This window comes from Numenius arquata, chromosome 1 (assembly GCF_964106895.1).
Source record: "Numenius arquata chromosome 1, bNumArq3.hap1.1, whole genome shotgun sequence".
NCBI classification, from domain to species: domain Eukaryota; kingdom Metazoa; phylum Chordata; class Aves; order Charadriiformes; family Scolopacidae; genus Numenius; species Numenius arquata.
This window is the reverse complement of record NC_133576.1, coordinates 12,285,891-12,299,800: the sequence shown is the minus strand read 5'-3', so window position 1 is coordinate 12,299,800 and position 13,910 is coordinate 12,285,891. Positions and strand designations below refer to the sequence as shown.

The window sequence follows — 13,910 nt, the reverse complement described above, 5'->3', positions numbered from 1 at the left end:
ACTTGTCATCTTTTGCCTCAGCTTTAGTCAGAAAAGCAGGAAGAACAGTCCAACATCCTTAGCACAATCCCTGTTGGAGTTCACAAGAGAATTCTTGAAATCTTTGTACATAGAGAAGAAGAGTTCAGTTACTTTGATGCTGCATCAGGAAAGTCCTGACCAGAGGAGATGTTTGCTCCATTGAATTTCTGGCTTCTGTGTGGTCTTTGGTCACATTATATTGAATGTTTTTTTGCTGTCAGTTGCCCTCCCCTTGATTTTTCTTTCTGACATCCACGTTATGCTCAATACCTATGGATCATGCATATGCATTTTATTCAACCTGAGGTATGATCTCAATTTTGCAGACTGTACCCAGGTTTTCTTAACCCAACAAATATGGTTGTATTGTGTAACTTTTGGTCTTTCTTACCGATGTTGTCTTTTTTAGCCATATCAGTATTTATTCTTACATTTAGGGGAATTGTTTTAAAGAACTAAATGTGTATTTAGAGTTGCTGTCCTCCTGTGATAACATACATCTACTTTCCTGCTGTACCCATAATACTGAATTGTATTAATGTAATTACCCAGAACCCTTCCCCAACAGCTGTGTCTTTTAATGAAGCCCATGTTTAAATTTTGAAATTTTTCATTTGGGTATTTCTGAATATCATCCTGTCCAGTGTGCGTTATTATTGGTGCTGTAGGAGGTTACTGCATAGTGATTTATCTTGGCCATTGTTTTTCTCTTGTTTTTTCCCTGATAATGTCCCTTGATGTTCATACATTATTAAGGTCAGTACAGACATTATTATGAAACAGATGCACGTCCATTAAAACCTTGTTAGGAGATGTTATCATATTTCTTTGCACATGTAATTAATTCAGGCTTGACTTACTGCTTCAATGGAAGGTGAAATCACTGCTCAAGGATGCAGTGGTAAAGTCCCCTGCTTTTGAATTTTAAACTGCTATTCTTGTGGCAGTGGATTACCACTCGTGAGCTAGTTCACTGTCTGTCTTGCCTGCTGAAAGGTGGTAAGGTTTTGGAGCTCATAGGCTGTAGCCTTTGATCCTTTGTGGCAGGTTGGCCAGATGTCAGCTTCTCCTGGAGAAACAATGTTAGACCTTGGCCTGGTCAGTTCTGGCAGTGGTATATGCTCTCTCTCATGCCATTGTTCTTTATCACCTAAGTTACAAGAAAACATGATTATCAAGAATGATGTTACAAAATATGTCCTGCGTCTGACCATATAGATTTTGTTCAAGCCCTTGTTGGCATTAGGCCTCAGTGTAGTATAAAAACTGGTGTTTGCTGAACATGTGTTGGTGCCTATTTTCAGAGCTAAGTTAGTTGTGTTCAGCATTGTTGACCTTCATATAAAAAAGCTTGATGAGGGTGTGTTTTGGTGGCTTTTTTTTTTTTTTTTTAAATCTGACACTTGTCAATTGGCTGTCCCACCCAAAGGCTGTCTTCTGCAGGATTTAAAACTTAATCCTTGTTAACCAACCTTTTGAAGTGGAGATCAATGGGAAAGAATGGTGTGTGGTATTTTCAGAATGCTTGTATTTCCACGTACCCAGCTGTAAACCCAGTGTTATACTCAAGATGCCCACTATTGCCTGAGGACAGAGAAGATCTGGATGTCACCAAAAATCTTCAGTAGAGAAGAAGAAATAATTGTGTAAAAACTCCTGGTCCCACTAGATAAAAAAAATATTTATTTTGTAGTGATTAACACCAAGAAGTATTATTAAATCTCTTAACTATTGCTGAGAAACAAGGGAAAAGTATGTAGTCTTAGAGGTGGTTTTATTTATTGGTCCCCTGTAGGTCTCAGCTTAAGCTGTTTGAGTGCATTATTCAGGAAATTGTACCTCAAACCTCTTTTGAAAGCAGCTGTGGAAATCGGCAGCTGTCTTATTAATGAGATTCTTGCAGAGAAAATGCTTTCCATCAGCTCTCAGATGAGGTATCCAGAGTCAGAGTGAGATATGTTTATTTAAAACCACTTTTTTTTTTTTTTTTTTTTTCTAGAACTGATGTTCTGAGGGTCTGCAAGGAATATTTAGAGGACAGTGAGAGAGTTTTTTCACTTGTAGTTGAGATAGGCCCTTAAACCTCTTGACTTTCAAAATCTGACTTTTTAAATCTCTTCTGGGGTGCCAGGTTTTATTTAAAATTGATCTTTACATTAATGTTATACTGTGCTTAAACTCTGAATAAGAGTTAATCAGTTTGAATAAATAAAGGCTTCTGGCCAGCTTCTGCATTGACATTGTTTTATGGTATCAGTATGTTGCTGACAGATTCAGTCAAAAGCAAGATTTATCTTTAAGTGACTGAAAGACTGTAAAAATACCAACAGAATGAAATTGATTTTCAGGCACAATGTCCTGTGACGGTATTCAGATTGAGTCTAACTTAGGGATTCAAAAACACTGTATGGCTAACTCACGATAGGACATCCTTTATTGCTAGTGCTTTTACCTTTAATGCAAAGCTCTATAAAACTGTCCTTTGTGTGAGGTAAATCAATGTGTCTGGCATGCAAAAGAAAGCTAACTGACTCTAGAAGTACTTGTTTCATGACTAATTCATGCCATGATAAACATATTTTAATTTAACTTCTTTGAAGGGAAGCTGGAGCTGGACATCCAAGCATTGTTTTCTGTAAGCTATTCTCAGCCTGCACACTAGCACTCAACAGATGTTCAGTTCATTTCAATTTGAGCACTGTGAATACCATTTGGCCCTGAGTTGAGAGAAAAAAGAAAAGCTCAGGCAGGGAAGTATTTTAAAAGAAAAGAATTAAAGTGGTTTGGTTTTTTTTCCCTACTCGAAAGGCAGAAAAGACAGGACAATCTTAATTTACTTATTATTATGCTCCAGAATCCACAGCCTAATTGCTTTGCAGTTGCACTGGCTGTAACCTTGAGAGGAACATACCTCCTCAGTTGCAGAATAGGATAGGGGTTGGAGAGAAGTAAAGCTTCAAATGGGTAATGTTGCTTAAAGTTTTTGGGAGGGCAGTGTTTCTCATGCCAAAAAAAATATTAAAAAATAAAAATTCAAGCAAGCTACTGTGACAAATGAGCACAGATTTTTGAGTAGTCTTAGCTGATGCAAGTGAGTCATCAGTTGCTTGGTCACATGTAGAGCTTGGTGATTCTTGTGGGATGCCTTAGTGTGGGGAGTATAGAAAAGTTCTGTAATGGTGTTTGTCAAAAAGGATATTACAGGTTTTATGATAGCAATGAGGAAAACAGGATACCCATCCAGATCTTTCTTCTGCTGTCACTCTCTTCCCTTTGTTTGAGTTTTGAATGCTGGGGAGGTGCATTATACAGTGTGTGAAACATCTAATGGAAGTGAAAATTGAGATTGGCAGAGTTTTACTATTTATGATATTAGTTTACAGATAAAAATTGCTTAGCAATGGTGAACAAAGAAAACTTCAGGTGTGGGGTTTTTCTTCAGCTGAAGGAACCCTTTGCTTAAGAAATGGTTATTCATGCCCTAAACCAGCATAGAAGTCTTATATTGAAAAAGACTATTCAACGTTTTACTTGAAGTTAACTGAAAGTACAACCCCCTGAATATTTCAAAAGCCCATATAATACTTCATGCTTATCTTGAATCCTTCATACCTGGAAATCCAAGTGAATTATGAGCGGAGGGGAATTTTCTTATTGCCTACAGATGTACAGACTTGAAAGAGTAGAGGGAAAATGTGCAAAACCACCCTCTGAACTGGTAGTAAACTTTTGCTCTGTGCCTTATGGAGTTGCTTCCCTTTTTCTCTCCACTGGACAAAACTGGCTGCTTCAGAAGAGTCACTGCTCTTAGTTGTCTGCTGGGGTTTGATTTTTGGCTATGTCCGTGGCAGGGGTGACGGACATAGGAGGAACTCCTTGCATGATATAATCCTATATATGATCCCGTGTATGTCACAGAAGCATGTGATTGTAACGATCATTTGTGCCATTTGATGTTATGGTGAAGAAAAATGAAGTGAAAATACAGTATTTCTCTAGAGAGAGCATGGTAAGTTGTGATAAGTAAATCAAAGGATACTTCATGGCATACTTTTTTCTTTTCAAGCACATTGTCTCTTCGTGGTCACTGTCTTGATTTTTACTTCATTTATCATGCTATAGTATCCATGTGTTTCTAAGGCCTGAACATGAGATGCTTTAAATGAAGGATCAGTCCTTTGGAAGGACTTGTTTGCTCACTGAAGATCAAGGCTGAAGCAGTCGGTGATGTCGGAGTTGGCAGTGCTAGCAGTTTCCATGCTGCAGACAGTTGAGTAAGGTCTGTTTATCAGAAAGTAAGGAAAAAGTCTGTCTTGTTCTCATTATGCTGCTGGGAGTAGCAAGCGGTCTTCATATAATATCTCTGCCCAGTGATGTCTGAGGAGCAGAAGCAGGCAGGGCTACTTAAAATGTGATCAAATGACATCAACAGGGACCAGAAGACTACTCCACTGTTGGGCTGTCTTAGGACCTTTCTTGCTGTGGTCTTTTTCTGCTTCTCCGAAGCTATGTCTCAGCTGATCATGAAACTGTCTACTGGAGCTCAGCTTCAAGACAGCTTTCTTATTTCTGCTCTGTTGGCTGTGACTGAGAAGAAATGACATCTGCTGTATATTATGGTACCAATTTCTTGTGCAATTTTTAAGTTTTCCATCATTTTGTTTTGAACGAGAGGTACACATTTCCTAATTCTGCTTCGGTAGCGTTGGCATTATTGACACCCAAGGAGACAGTACATGGCTTGGAAAAGAGAAATAGAGAACACCCATCCTTTTCCTAGCTCTAAGTAAGATAAATCAAAACTTCTGCAGTCAGAAGGCTAGCTAAGAATCCATTTGCCTTTTTTTCATTGCAGTATACATGAAGCTTAAGATCTGAACCTGCTATGACTGACCCAGACGTCCTCACTGAGGTCCCGGCAGCTCTCAAACGCCTTGCCAAATACGTGGTGCGTGGCTTTTATGGCATTGAACATGCTTTGGCTCTGGACATTCTCATCAGGAACCCCTGTGTGAAGGAAGAGGACATGTTAGAGCTCCTTAAGTTTGATAGGAAGCAGTTGCGAGCGGTGCTAAACACCCTCAAGGGTGACAAGTTCATCAAATGCAGGATGAGGGTAGAGACGGCTCCAGATGGCAAAACCACCCGTCATAACTACTACTTCATCAACTACCGCCTTCTGGTTAATGTGGTGAAGTACAAGCTGGACCACATGAGGAGAAGAATAGAGACGGATGAAAGAGACTCCACCAATCGCGCCTCTTTTAAATGCCCCATTTGCTTCAGCACTTTCACAGACTTGGAGGCCAACCAGCTGTTTGACCCCCGGACAGGTAAGAGTACACATAACAGAATGTTCTTGCTCTCTTCATCATCATGTAAGTGCTGGACTTTTAGGAAACAGACTTAGGAAAAATCTCTTGAGTTCAATCAGAGCTAGAGGGCACTCTGTTCTGCAGGTGGTAAATGTATGAGCAAAATACAAAAGTGATGTATACAGACTTACATAGTCTGTACAGGCAAATAGCAATGTTGGTAAAATGCTTGAGTGACAGGCAGTAGAGAAATGGAGGTGTTATCACAATTGAATTCAAGGGTGAATAAGGCAGTTGGTGCTTGTTGGGAGCTGATAGTTTTTCAGTGTAACCTGGTCTTGCAAGGAGTGAGTTGTTACTGTTTTATTTTTTCCTAGCCAGTTCATTATACTGCACAACCTTGTTTCCCCAGTGTAAAGCAGTCTCACAAAAGTTAAAGGAAATTAATTACAGACTTGTCTGTGGTTGGGAGTAAACAAGATTCTTTTTCAAGTGTGTGTCTCAGTCTCAGTGGAGGTGCATATTTGTCTCATGCATACGAAATAAGAATCTTTTTTGGGTGTCATTGTCTACAGGGGCAGTCCAAATACTTTGTCTTCTATGCCAGGGAAGAAAAGGAAGAACACCTGCACCTGATGAGATCCTTTTTTGCTAGTCCAATCTGGGATTGTTTTGGGGGAAAAACAGGGAGCAGGCGTTGGGCATTAGGCTCTTAATTACTTTAATTTTTCCTTTTGAATTCTTTGACCTGATCTTACTTTTTCAGAAAAAATAAAAGAGCAAAAGTCAGGAGAGCTCTCAGAAACATTGGAGTGTGGTATTTTGTTTCAGTTATCTTAATGAAAAACTGTAAAATTTCACTGTTTAGAGGTATTGAAGCTTTTAATTTAGGGTTAGTGATACCTGCTTTGGAGAAGGGTAAACACCCAGCAGATGTTCAGCCTATCATTTTCCCTCTTTCCTACCTCCAAAGATCAAGAACTGTGAAACTCCTTTTACTTGAACAACCATGAAAATGAGATTTGGTACTAGGGGAGAAGAATTCATTTAAGTCAAGTAACAGTCATTGCTGTAATCCAGCATAGCTCTCCGAGTAGAAGTTGCTCCTTCATGGAGCACCAAAACAGCAGTGCCAGCACAGACTTTCTGTGCTCAGCACTGAGTAGAGAAACTACACATTCTCTCTACAGTAATGATCATCTGTGGCAGCTACAGTTGTGGGTGTCAGGCTGAAAGGGAACAGTGCTTTTGGAGTTTGCTTCAGTAAGGAGAGAGTAGAGAACCTATACAGAGGACAGACATAGTTGGGACTCTTGAGACTGTCATCCCAAGGGGACCTGTAATGCTTTGCAGGTTGAATCCTCCTGGCCTGTGTGGGTGGTGAGTTCCAAGAGCAAAGAACTGGCTTTCGAGGAGATGCAGAGCACAATAATGCTGGGATTCAGCTTTGACAGCAAGGTCTGTGCTCCAGGAACTGATGAGGTCAACCAAGGGTTTGTCTGCAGCACAGGCACTGGCTGCCTTCACAATGCAAAATCATTCCCTGGCACACAGAATGTTTTGCAGTTTTGCTGATGGAAGGAAAGGTTGAGTGCTGTTTTCCCAGTAATTCCCAGCAGTTGGTTTCTGTCAGTATTAATGCAAGTAACAAGATAGCCAGTTTACCTTCACTTAATTCAATAAGAACATACCTGTCTAGAATTTATGTGTATTCTGTTTCTCTTTATTTAACTTCAAAGTCAATGATAGCTTCATCTAGATGGTGCACAATAATGCTGTTTTTTCTCCACAGCTTTTGCATGGAATACCACTTTGGATAGGGCTTTCCAGTCAGTGTTTAAGAAGGGCTCATACTGTCTCCAAACCATGAGATAGCAGCTTGTGTCCATTTTTCCATTTTGGGTAAATAAGTGGGCAGTTTTGATTTTTTTTTTTTTTTTTTTTTTTTTGTAGTGAGAATGGCTGCTTTATGTTGCAGTGGATTGTGTTGTCTGCATGTTTGTCTGAAATTCCATATCAGAAAAGAACTGAGACACCTTTGGGTTTCTCACAGAGGGAGCTTGTGAGCACAAGGCGTGTAGAGGAACAAGGCTTGTTGGGCAGTGAATAGCAATCCTTTTCCAAGGATGTCTTTAGCTCTTATCAGCGCTATACATAAACATCTCCCACTCATTGAAACTCATGGCAGTACAACTGCTGAAGGGTAGCTGAAAGCCATGTGAATCTGTCACAGTTGACCTGAGCTGCTCCTGGACAGCAGCCATGTTCATAATATTTTGTGGATTAAAAGGCCTGCAGGGCCAAAGTCTGTTAGTCTATGGAGCAGGTAGAGCACGGAAGGCATCCTCTTCACTAGTCGAGACCAAGCTGCACTTAAATTGGCAATCTCTTGTTAAAAGATGGCCTGTTTTACTATCTGCTTCTTGTCCTTATCACTCGGAGCTGGCGGTGGTTTAGATGTCCTGTGTTTTCTTCTGCTTCGCTTTCCTCTTCCCTAGTTACAACTTGAATGCAAACTCTGAGCAATTGTTGTAGAATGAAAGGGTTAGAAGAGGAGGTTATTGCTCTTGCCCTTCCTTATCAGTGATGGTGAGGAGGTTTCCAAAATCTCTCCATGCCTGTAGTCATTCTATTGCAATTTGTGAATTAAGAGTGCTTGTGGAGAGCTTGTCTATAAGTTGGATCTGTAGTGCTCTTTAAATTTTACCAAGCATCTATGGCTGTCTCTTGGCTTTAGCAGAGGTCTGTTTCTTAAAGGTTACAGGTTTCAAATAGAGGCCTTTTCAGCTTGGTGCTTTACTCCATTTGTGAATAATTTTGAAATAAACTGAGATGTTTATTTTTTTCATCAGAAGATGTAATTATTGATGTTTTTGGAAGGTGGAAATGTGTCTGCTGAGAGAAGTATTGATAGTAAGAAGGGTATGTTTTCAGGGCACATAGGTATGGATGTGTTATGGTTGCTGTTCATCCAAAATAGTTTTTAACAGAGTAGCAAGTTTGCTACTAAGGTGATTTTAAATGTAGATTTTAAATGGTATAAATGTTACTTTGAGAATGTGAACTCTTTGTTTTTAAAAGTATTATATGATTTTTATCCATCTCTTCTTTTCTGCCATTGAACATCTCAACCCCAAAAAACCTCCAAAAACTTACGCTGTCAATGTTTGAACAAATATTGTCTGGTACTTGTAGGAAGATCAAGGACAGTTAAAGAAACTGTCAGATGGTGAAAGTCAAGGTAATGAAAAAACCTAGAGTTTTGCTGCTGCTTCAACTCACAAAGTGAAAATAAAAGAAACACGTGTTGTGTTGAAGTCACTTGGTTTTATGACCAGTGAGTGCCTGCTAGCTCTAAGCATGGTGTGCTGAGGTCATGAATGTTAGCCCCACGTGTTCTAAATGAAGAGCTTGAACAGGTCTCCAGAAGCCACACTTTCTTCTCAGTGGCAGTTTTTACTGTTGCCTCCAAAGAAGCAGCATCACTAACTGCTGCTTTTAGAGATAGAGTGTGCATGGACATAGAGTGCTTTTATTTTGCAGAAGTTTGCTGTGGAAACTTGTAGCAAAGCTAAGAACTTTCTGATTCAAGAGGTCGCAGGTTTGTGGTTTGCCTATTGACCTGGTAGTGCCTTTGGCAGGAATTGCTGCAGGCTCGGTTGTTATACTGAGCAGACAGTTCTTGCCCACTTTTGGGAGTGTTTTGAGGTCTACAGATGGAAAAACACTAATGCTGTATGAATGAAGTGTTACGTCTAGCCTTGTGTTTCAGATAGGATGACTGAGAAGGGGAAAAGATTGTAGACTTCCTAGAATCTCCTGATATAGGCACTTGAAATACGGATCATTGCCTTTCACTTGTGCCACTATCTGTGGTCTACCTGTGGTCTGATATTTCTTCACTCTTTCTTCTGCATGCTAGTAATTGCATGCAGCTGCTGTTCTGATGGAGCCTCACGCAGGTGGAAAGCTGCAGCTGTTCCCTTAAACAAGGTAAGAGCTATCTATTGAGGCAGGGATGTACTAGAAAAAGTTTAACGGAATAGTGGTAAGGAAAGCCAGATGTTCAGTGTGTACTGTGAATAACACTGCTGAACTCCGTCTGTTCCCAGACCTGGTCTGACAGTGGACACTGACAAGAAGGGCTTTCAAGTGTTTCATCAAGGAATAGAATGTTACTTTATCAGGCTCTTACGCACACCTATGGGAAGAATTTTCTTCCCATTTCTTTTCGATGTAGAAACTACGGAAATTTGGTTTCTGTAGGCCAATTCCTGAATTGCAGAGCAATCTAAACCACTCGATACCATCTTGTGGATTTGATTTAAAAAAAAATAATAAAATCTTGGAGAATTAAGTATGCACAAGTCTACTGCAGAGCGTGGGGGGAAGGACAGGAGAAGCTGCATTGTCTCACCCAGTAGAGGGAGCTGTCTTCTCTATACATGTAGGCTTGGGTAGATTAATTTATTGAATGTCACAAAACTGGGAATTATGTTCATGGATGTGTGTTCTGTAGCATGATTAACTTGGTCTGCTTGGGGAAGGTCTCTCTGATGTATCCTGTTCTCATATCCTAATCATATTTGTAAATCTAGTGTAGTGTTGGAGTTGACTCTTAAATTCAAGGTCAATTTGAAAGAAAGTATGTGACTAGAAACCGCAAAAGGGAGACTGGAGATGAAGTGAAGGAGTGACAGAAATGAGATCTTGCAGTGCATCACACTGTTATTCAGCCCCGGGTTTCCTTAGGTATTCTAAAAAGAAACCGTATCAGGATACTCGCCAGCATAGCAGGTGAATTTGATGTTAGAAACAAAATACAAGGCTAGACAAAGTACTTTTTCCTCTGTTCTCTTCTACCTTTGTAATATAATTTTTATGCAGTCTTGCTTTTCTTTCACTTCTGTTACTGTGAAGTAAAATCTTGATTTTACAGTATATTGTAAATTACACTGATCTCTCTTACGTACATCTATACATTAAGTGTCCTCATGATAACATTGAGTTAGGTAAGATGTGAATAATAGTAGAAAGAAAAAGATGGAAGACAAGTAGGTAACATGAATCAGGAAGACGATGCTGTTGGGAGGTTCTTAATTGCAATTGTAATCACTGGAGTCTGTTGTTATTGAAAATCATAGCGGCTAATTGCTTGTCTACTCTTTGCCCTCCCACAGTTTGCTCTTGGTTTGGTGAATGATTTTGGATACAGCTATCTCACTGTTCCTGATGCACTGTAATAGTAACATACTGTGTATCTGGATCCCTTTCTTATTCTGTGTGCTGATATGAAATTTAATTTGGGAAAAACAGATTGAAGGTGGCAATATCAGTTTTATAGAAGGGAATACAACACCTTGAATTTCATTTTAACCCTGCTTGTTTTACTGTCGGCCTCTCACATGTCAGTTGGGTACTTCATAACAAAATCGCATGTAACGTGTTCAGAGGCTGGTTTTCTGTACCTGTCACAAGGCACCTTACATCACATTCAGGCGGCCTGTATGCAGCTGAGCGTTTGAATAGTTGGAGCCCTGTTACTGAGATTAGAAATTTGAGTAGTCTTTGATTTTTTTATTTTTTTTGCTTTGGTCTTATGTGTTGACTTCTAGAGCTACTGCCTTTTCTTCTGAGTGCTCAGCTTTTCACTTCATACTCAGTGAGCTATTTAGAGCACATCCATCTTCTCTTGTTTTGAATTTCCGCTTCCTCAGGCAAGTTCTACACTAGCTTCAAATCTTCCTCATCTGATTCAAATTGCTTTTGAGCCTGTCCTATCTGTTTTGTTAATTTTTTCTTATGCTTTCCCTTCTCCCTGTTTTTTCCTTGCCTTTTCTAGTTGGAGCTCTTGTGTCCATTTCTCATATATCTCTGTTCTGTCCCTTCTAGCCATTAGAAGAAATAAATCACTTAGAGTGAATACATAGAATAAATGGCTCTATGTAGTCAATCCTATTTGATCTTTAGGCTGTTGATTCTTGTCCTTTAGATTCAATGATCTTCAAAACAAGCATTCTGGATAGTTTTGTCTACCATGTATAGCTATGCATGTGCTATGTGATACTACAACAATTTTCAGCTTTTTACCAGCCAAACTCAGGGCTTAAAGTCTTTGTAAATTGGCATACCAGAAACTTCCCTTGAAAAAGAAAGGATTCAGAGCAATTTTGTTTTGAAACAACTTCAAATTCTGTGAATATTTTTTTATTGTTGTTAGCTTTCCAAGTGTATGTAAACCCATCAGTGTGATTTTTCTTGACTTTACAGGCGCATTGTGTTTGTCGGTGCTGCCACTGAGAGCTTTTGGCAAACACCAACAGAAGGAAACTGCCCATGCTCTGCTTAGTTTTCTCTGTTTCTATTCAAATTTCTGGCAAAAGCTTCATGAGTGTTCCTGTCAGCTTTCCTCTGCTTCAGCTTGGTAAGGCCTGGAGATACAGGAAAGGGAAAACTGAGAAAAACATATCAGAATAAATACATCTTTTTCTAAAAACAAGAATACTCTTTGGAATCACTGGCAAGGGGTGTGTAGGTTCCATCTGTAACTTTAACTTTGCGGGTTGGATGCTCTCTCTGGAAGATAACCATCTACTGTAACCACATATCTCAGCTTTGTGGAGAAATAGGTGAAGGTAGTGTTAGAGCCTGTGCTATGCAAGACATCAAACCAGAGGATTATAAGTCACTGGAGTAACTCAGAAAAGCTGTTGCCTGCAGAGTGCGGGCAACTTCCCTGTATTCCATGTTGACCTCTAGCTGGTGTGCTGTGTCTCTGAGATTAAAAAGAGAAAAAAAAAAATCTGATAAACACATGCCCTGACTTACAGTAGTGATACCATTTATTTTTTTTCTCTGCAAAAGACATTTTATTATTAGAAGTGCAGGAAATAATTGCCCTTCAAGTAAAGGTTATCACTTTACCTTTTCTCTTGGCTTTGCAAATTGAAATAGATAACAGCAAGAAGATCTCTGTGAAATCTGTGAATATTGCTAAGCCATTTGCAGTGATGAAAGTCAGACTGCAGCATTCCTATCTTTTACTCTAGTAATTTGCTGTTCTTTTGAAACTGCATCCTTGGTAATACCATCTGCAAAGTGTGTCATCCTTTTAGGCATGGGAATCTGTAAGTCAGATCAGGAGCTCGTGTTAGAATCCTGCTACTTGTGTTGCAGTGTCTCTGTTAAATGCAATTCGAGGGTACAGTATGTTGGGTCGGTGTTTTGGTGTAATCTTCCTGATTGAAGTTAAAAAAAAAAAATAATTCTTGAATTCCTAATGGGCTTCCTTTGGATTTTCCCTCTGTCCAGTTGCGCCTTTCTCTGCTTAATGTCTGGCTCAATTTATCCACAGTAGGGCAGAAGGAAGAACTCTGTCAGGTCAGAGTTGCTGAGGTTGTGCATATGAGGTGGAGCAGAAACAGCTCTTACTGAGGAAAGGAAAGGATTCCTCTCTTCTTTTCCATTTTTATATTGAATATGTTTTAAATCATCTGGCGCTTCTGAACGATTAATAATTGGATGTATGGCTCATGCAGTCCATTTTCTTTGGAATGCTTAATTCAACCTTTTCAAGAGAAATGTCTTTGGATGCTCAAAAACTGTTACAATATTTTTAATTTAGTTGGGCTAAAAATGGTCTGCACACTGAGATGAATGAGCAACTCATAGGGCCCCTCTAGATATTATAAAATGGTTCTGAAGGCGATTTTTTTTTTTCTTTTTAAGATATTAAATGTTAAATTGCTGTCCTTCTCTAATTGCAAACCCAGGTCAGCAGGAACAGGAAACTAGCATGAAATGTAGATTAATGTTGTTGTTATAAAATGCAGAAGCAAATTTGTTTGATATCTTTTGAACTTCCTGGAGTTTTCTACCTAAACTATGCCCAAGACATAAATACGTATAGGCAATTGTGCATATACATTGCAGGCTGTGATCAAGTTGCTATTTCGTAACTGAGTTATGGCACTGCTATGCCCTTAGAGCACCTTGCATGCGTCCCTGATAACCTGCTGTGGCCCCCTGGCAGAGCTTATTAGCTTGTATCCCATACAGTGCTCTAGAGGAATTTATTTTAAACTGCTGCCTGGGCCCCTGGACTGTCTTTGTATAGCTGTACTTAGTCCTTGGCCAGAAAAAGCTATTGTCTTTGTTTTTCAAATTAAGATCAGAGTAATACAGCATGGTTTGTTTTCTCCCAGAGTGCTCTCAGGGTAGAGGCCCAGGTGTATCCATCCTGTACAGAAATTCGTCTTCCAGCACACACTGCAGGTCAGGCATGGTGCTGATGCATTGTCAGTGTTGCCTGACGGGTGCTGTGGTGGCATAGTAATACTATAATTATGGTCATCAAAAAACAGTAACTAACAGTGAAATGCAATAGGCATCTGTATGAATCCCTCATAAGTCTATAAATATGTCTTATAAGATTGAGAAGTATGTGGTAACAGGGTCTTTACCATGAAATACTTCATTATGTAGATTCAATCAGCTTTACTTCAACTATTCACAAGTTCTAGAGGGTGAAATGGAAAGACAAAGTATCTGTTGTCATCTGGTATTTCATCAAGA

At 39.5% G+C, this 13,910-nt stretch overlaps 1 protein-coding gene across 1 annotated transcript in view; it reads left to right on the top strand.

Moving 5' to 3' along the window:
• GTF2E1 (general transcription factor IIE subunit 1) overlaps nucleotides 1–13,910 on the top strand; it is a 54,810-nt gene that overhangs the window by 3,730 nt on the left and 37,170 nt on the right. Inside the window, exon 2 of the mRNA XM_074152530.1 lies at nucleotides 4,877–5,354. Within this exon, the coding sequence (XP_074008631.1) occupies nucleotides 4,907–5,354 (448 nt within the window). The 5' untranslated portion in view covers nucleotides 4,877–4,906. The remainder of the gene's footprint in view (nucleotides 1–4,876; nucleotides 5,355–13,910) is intronic.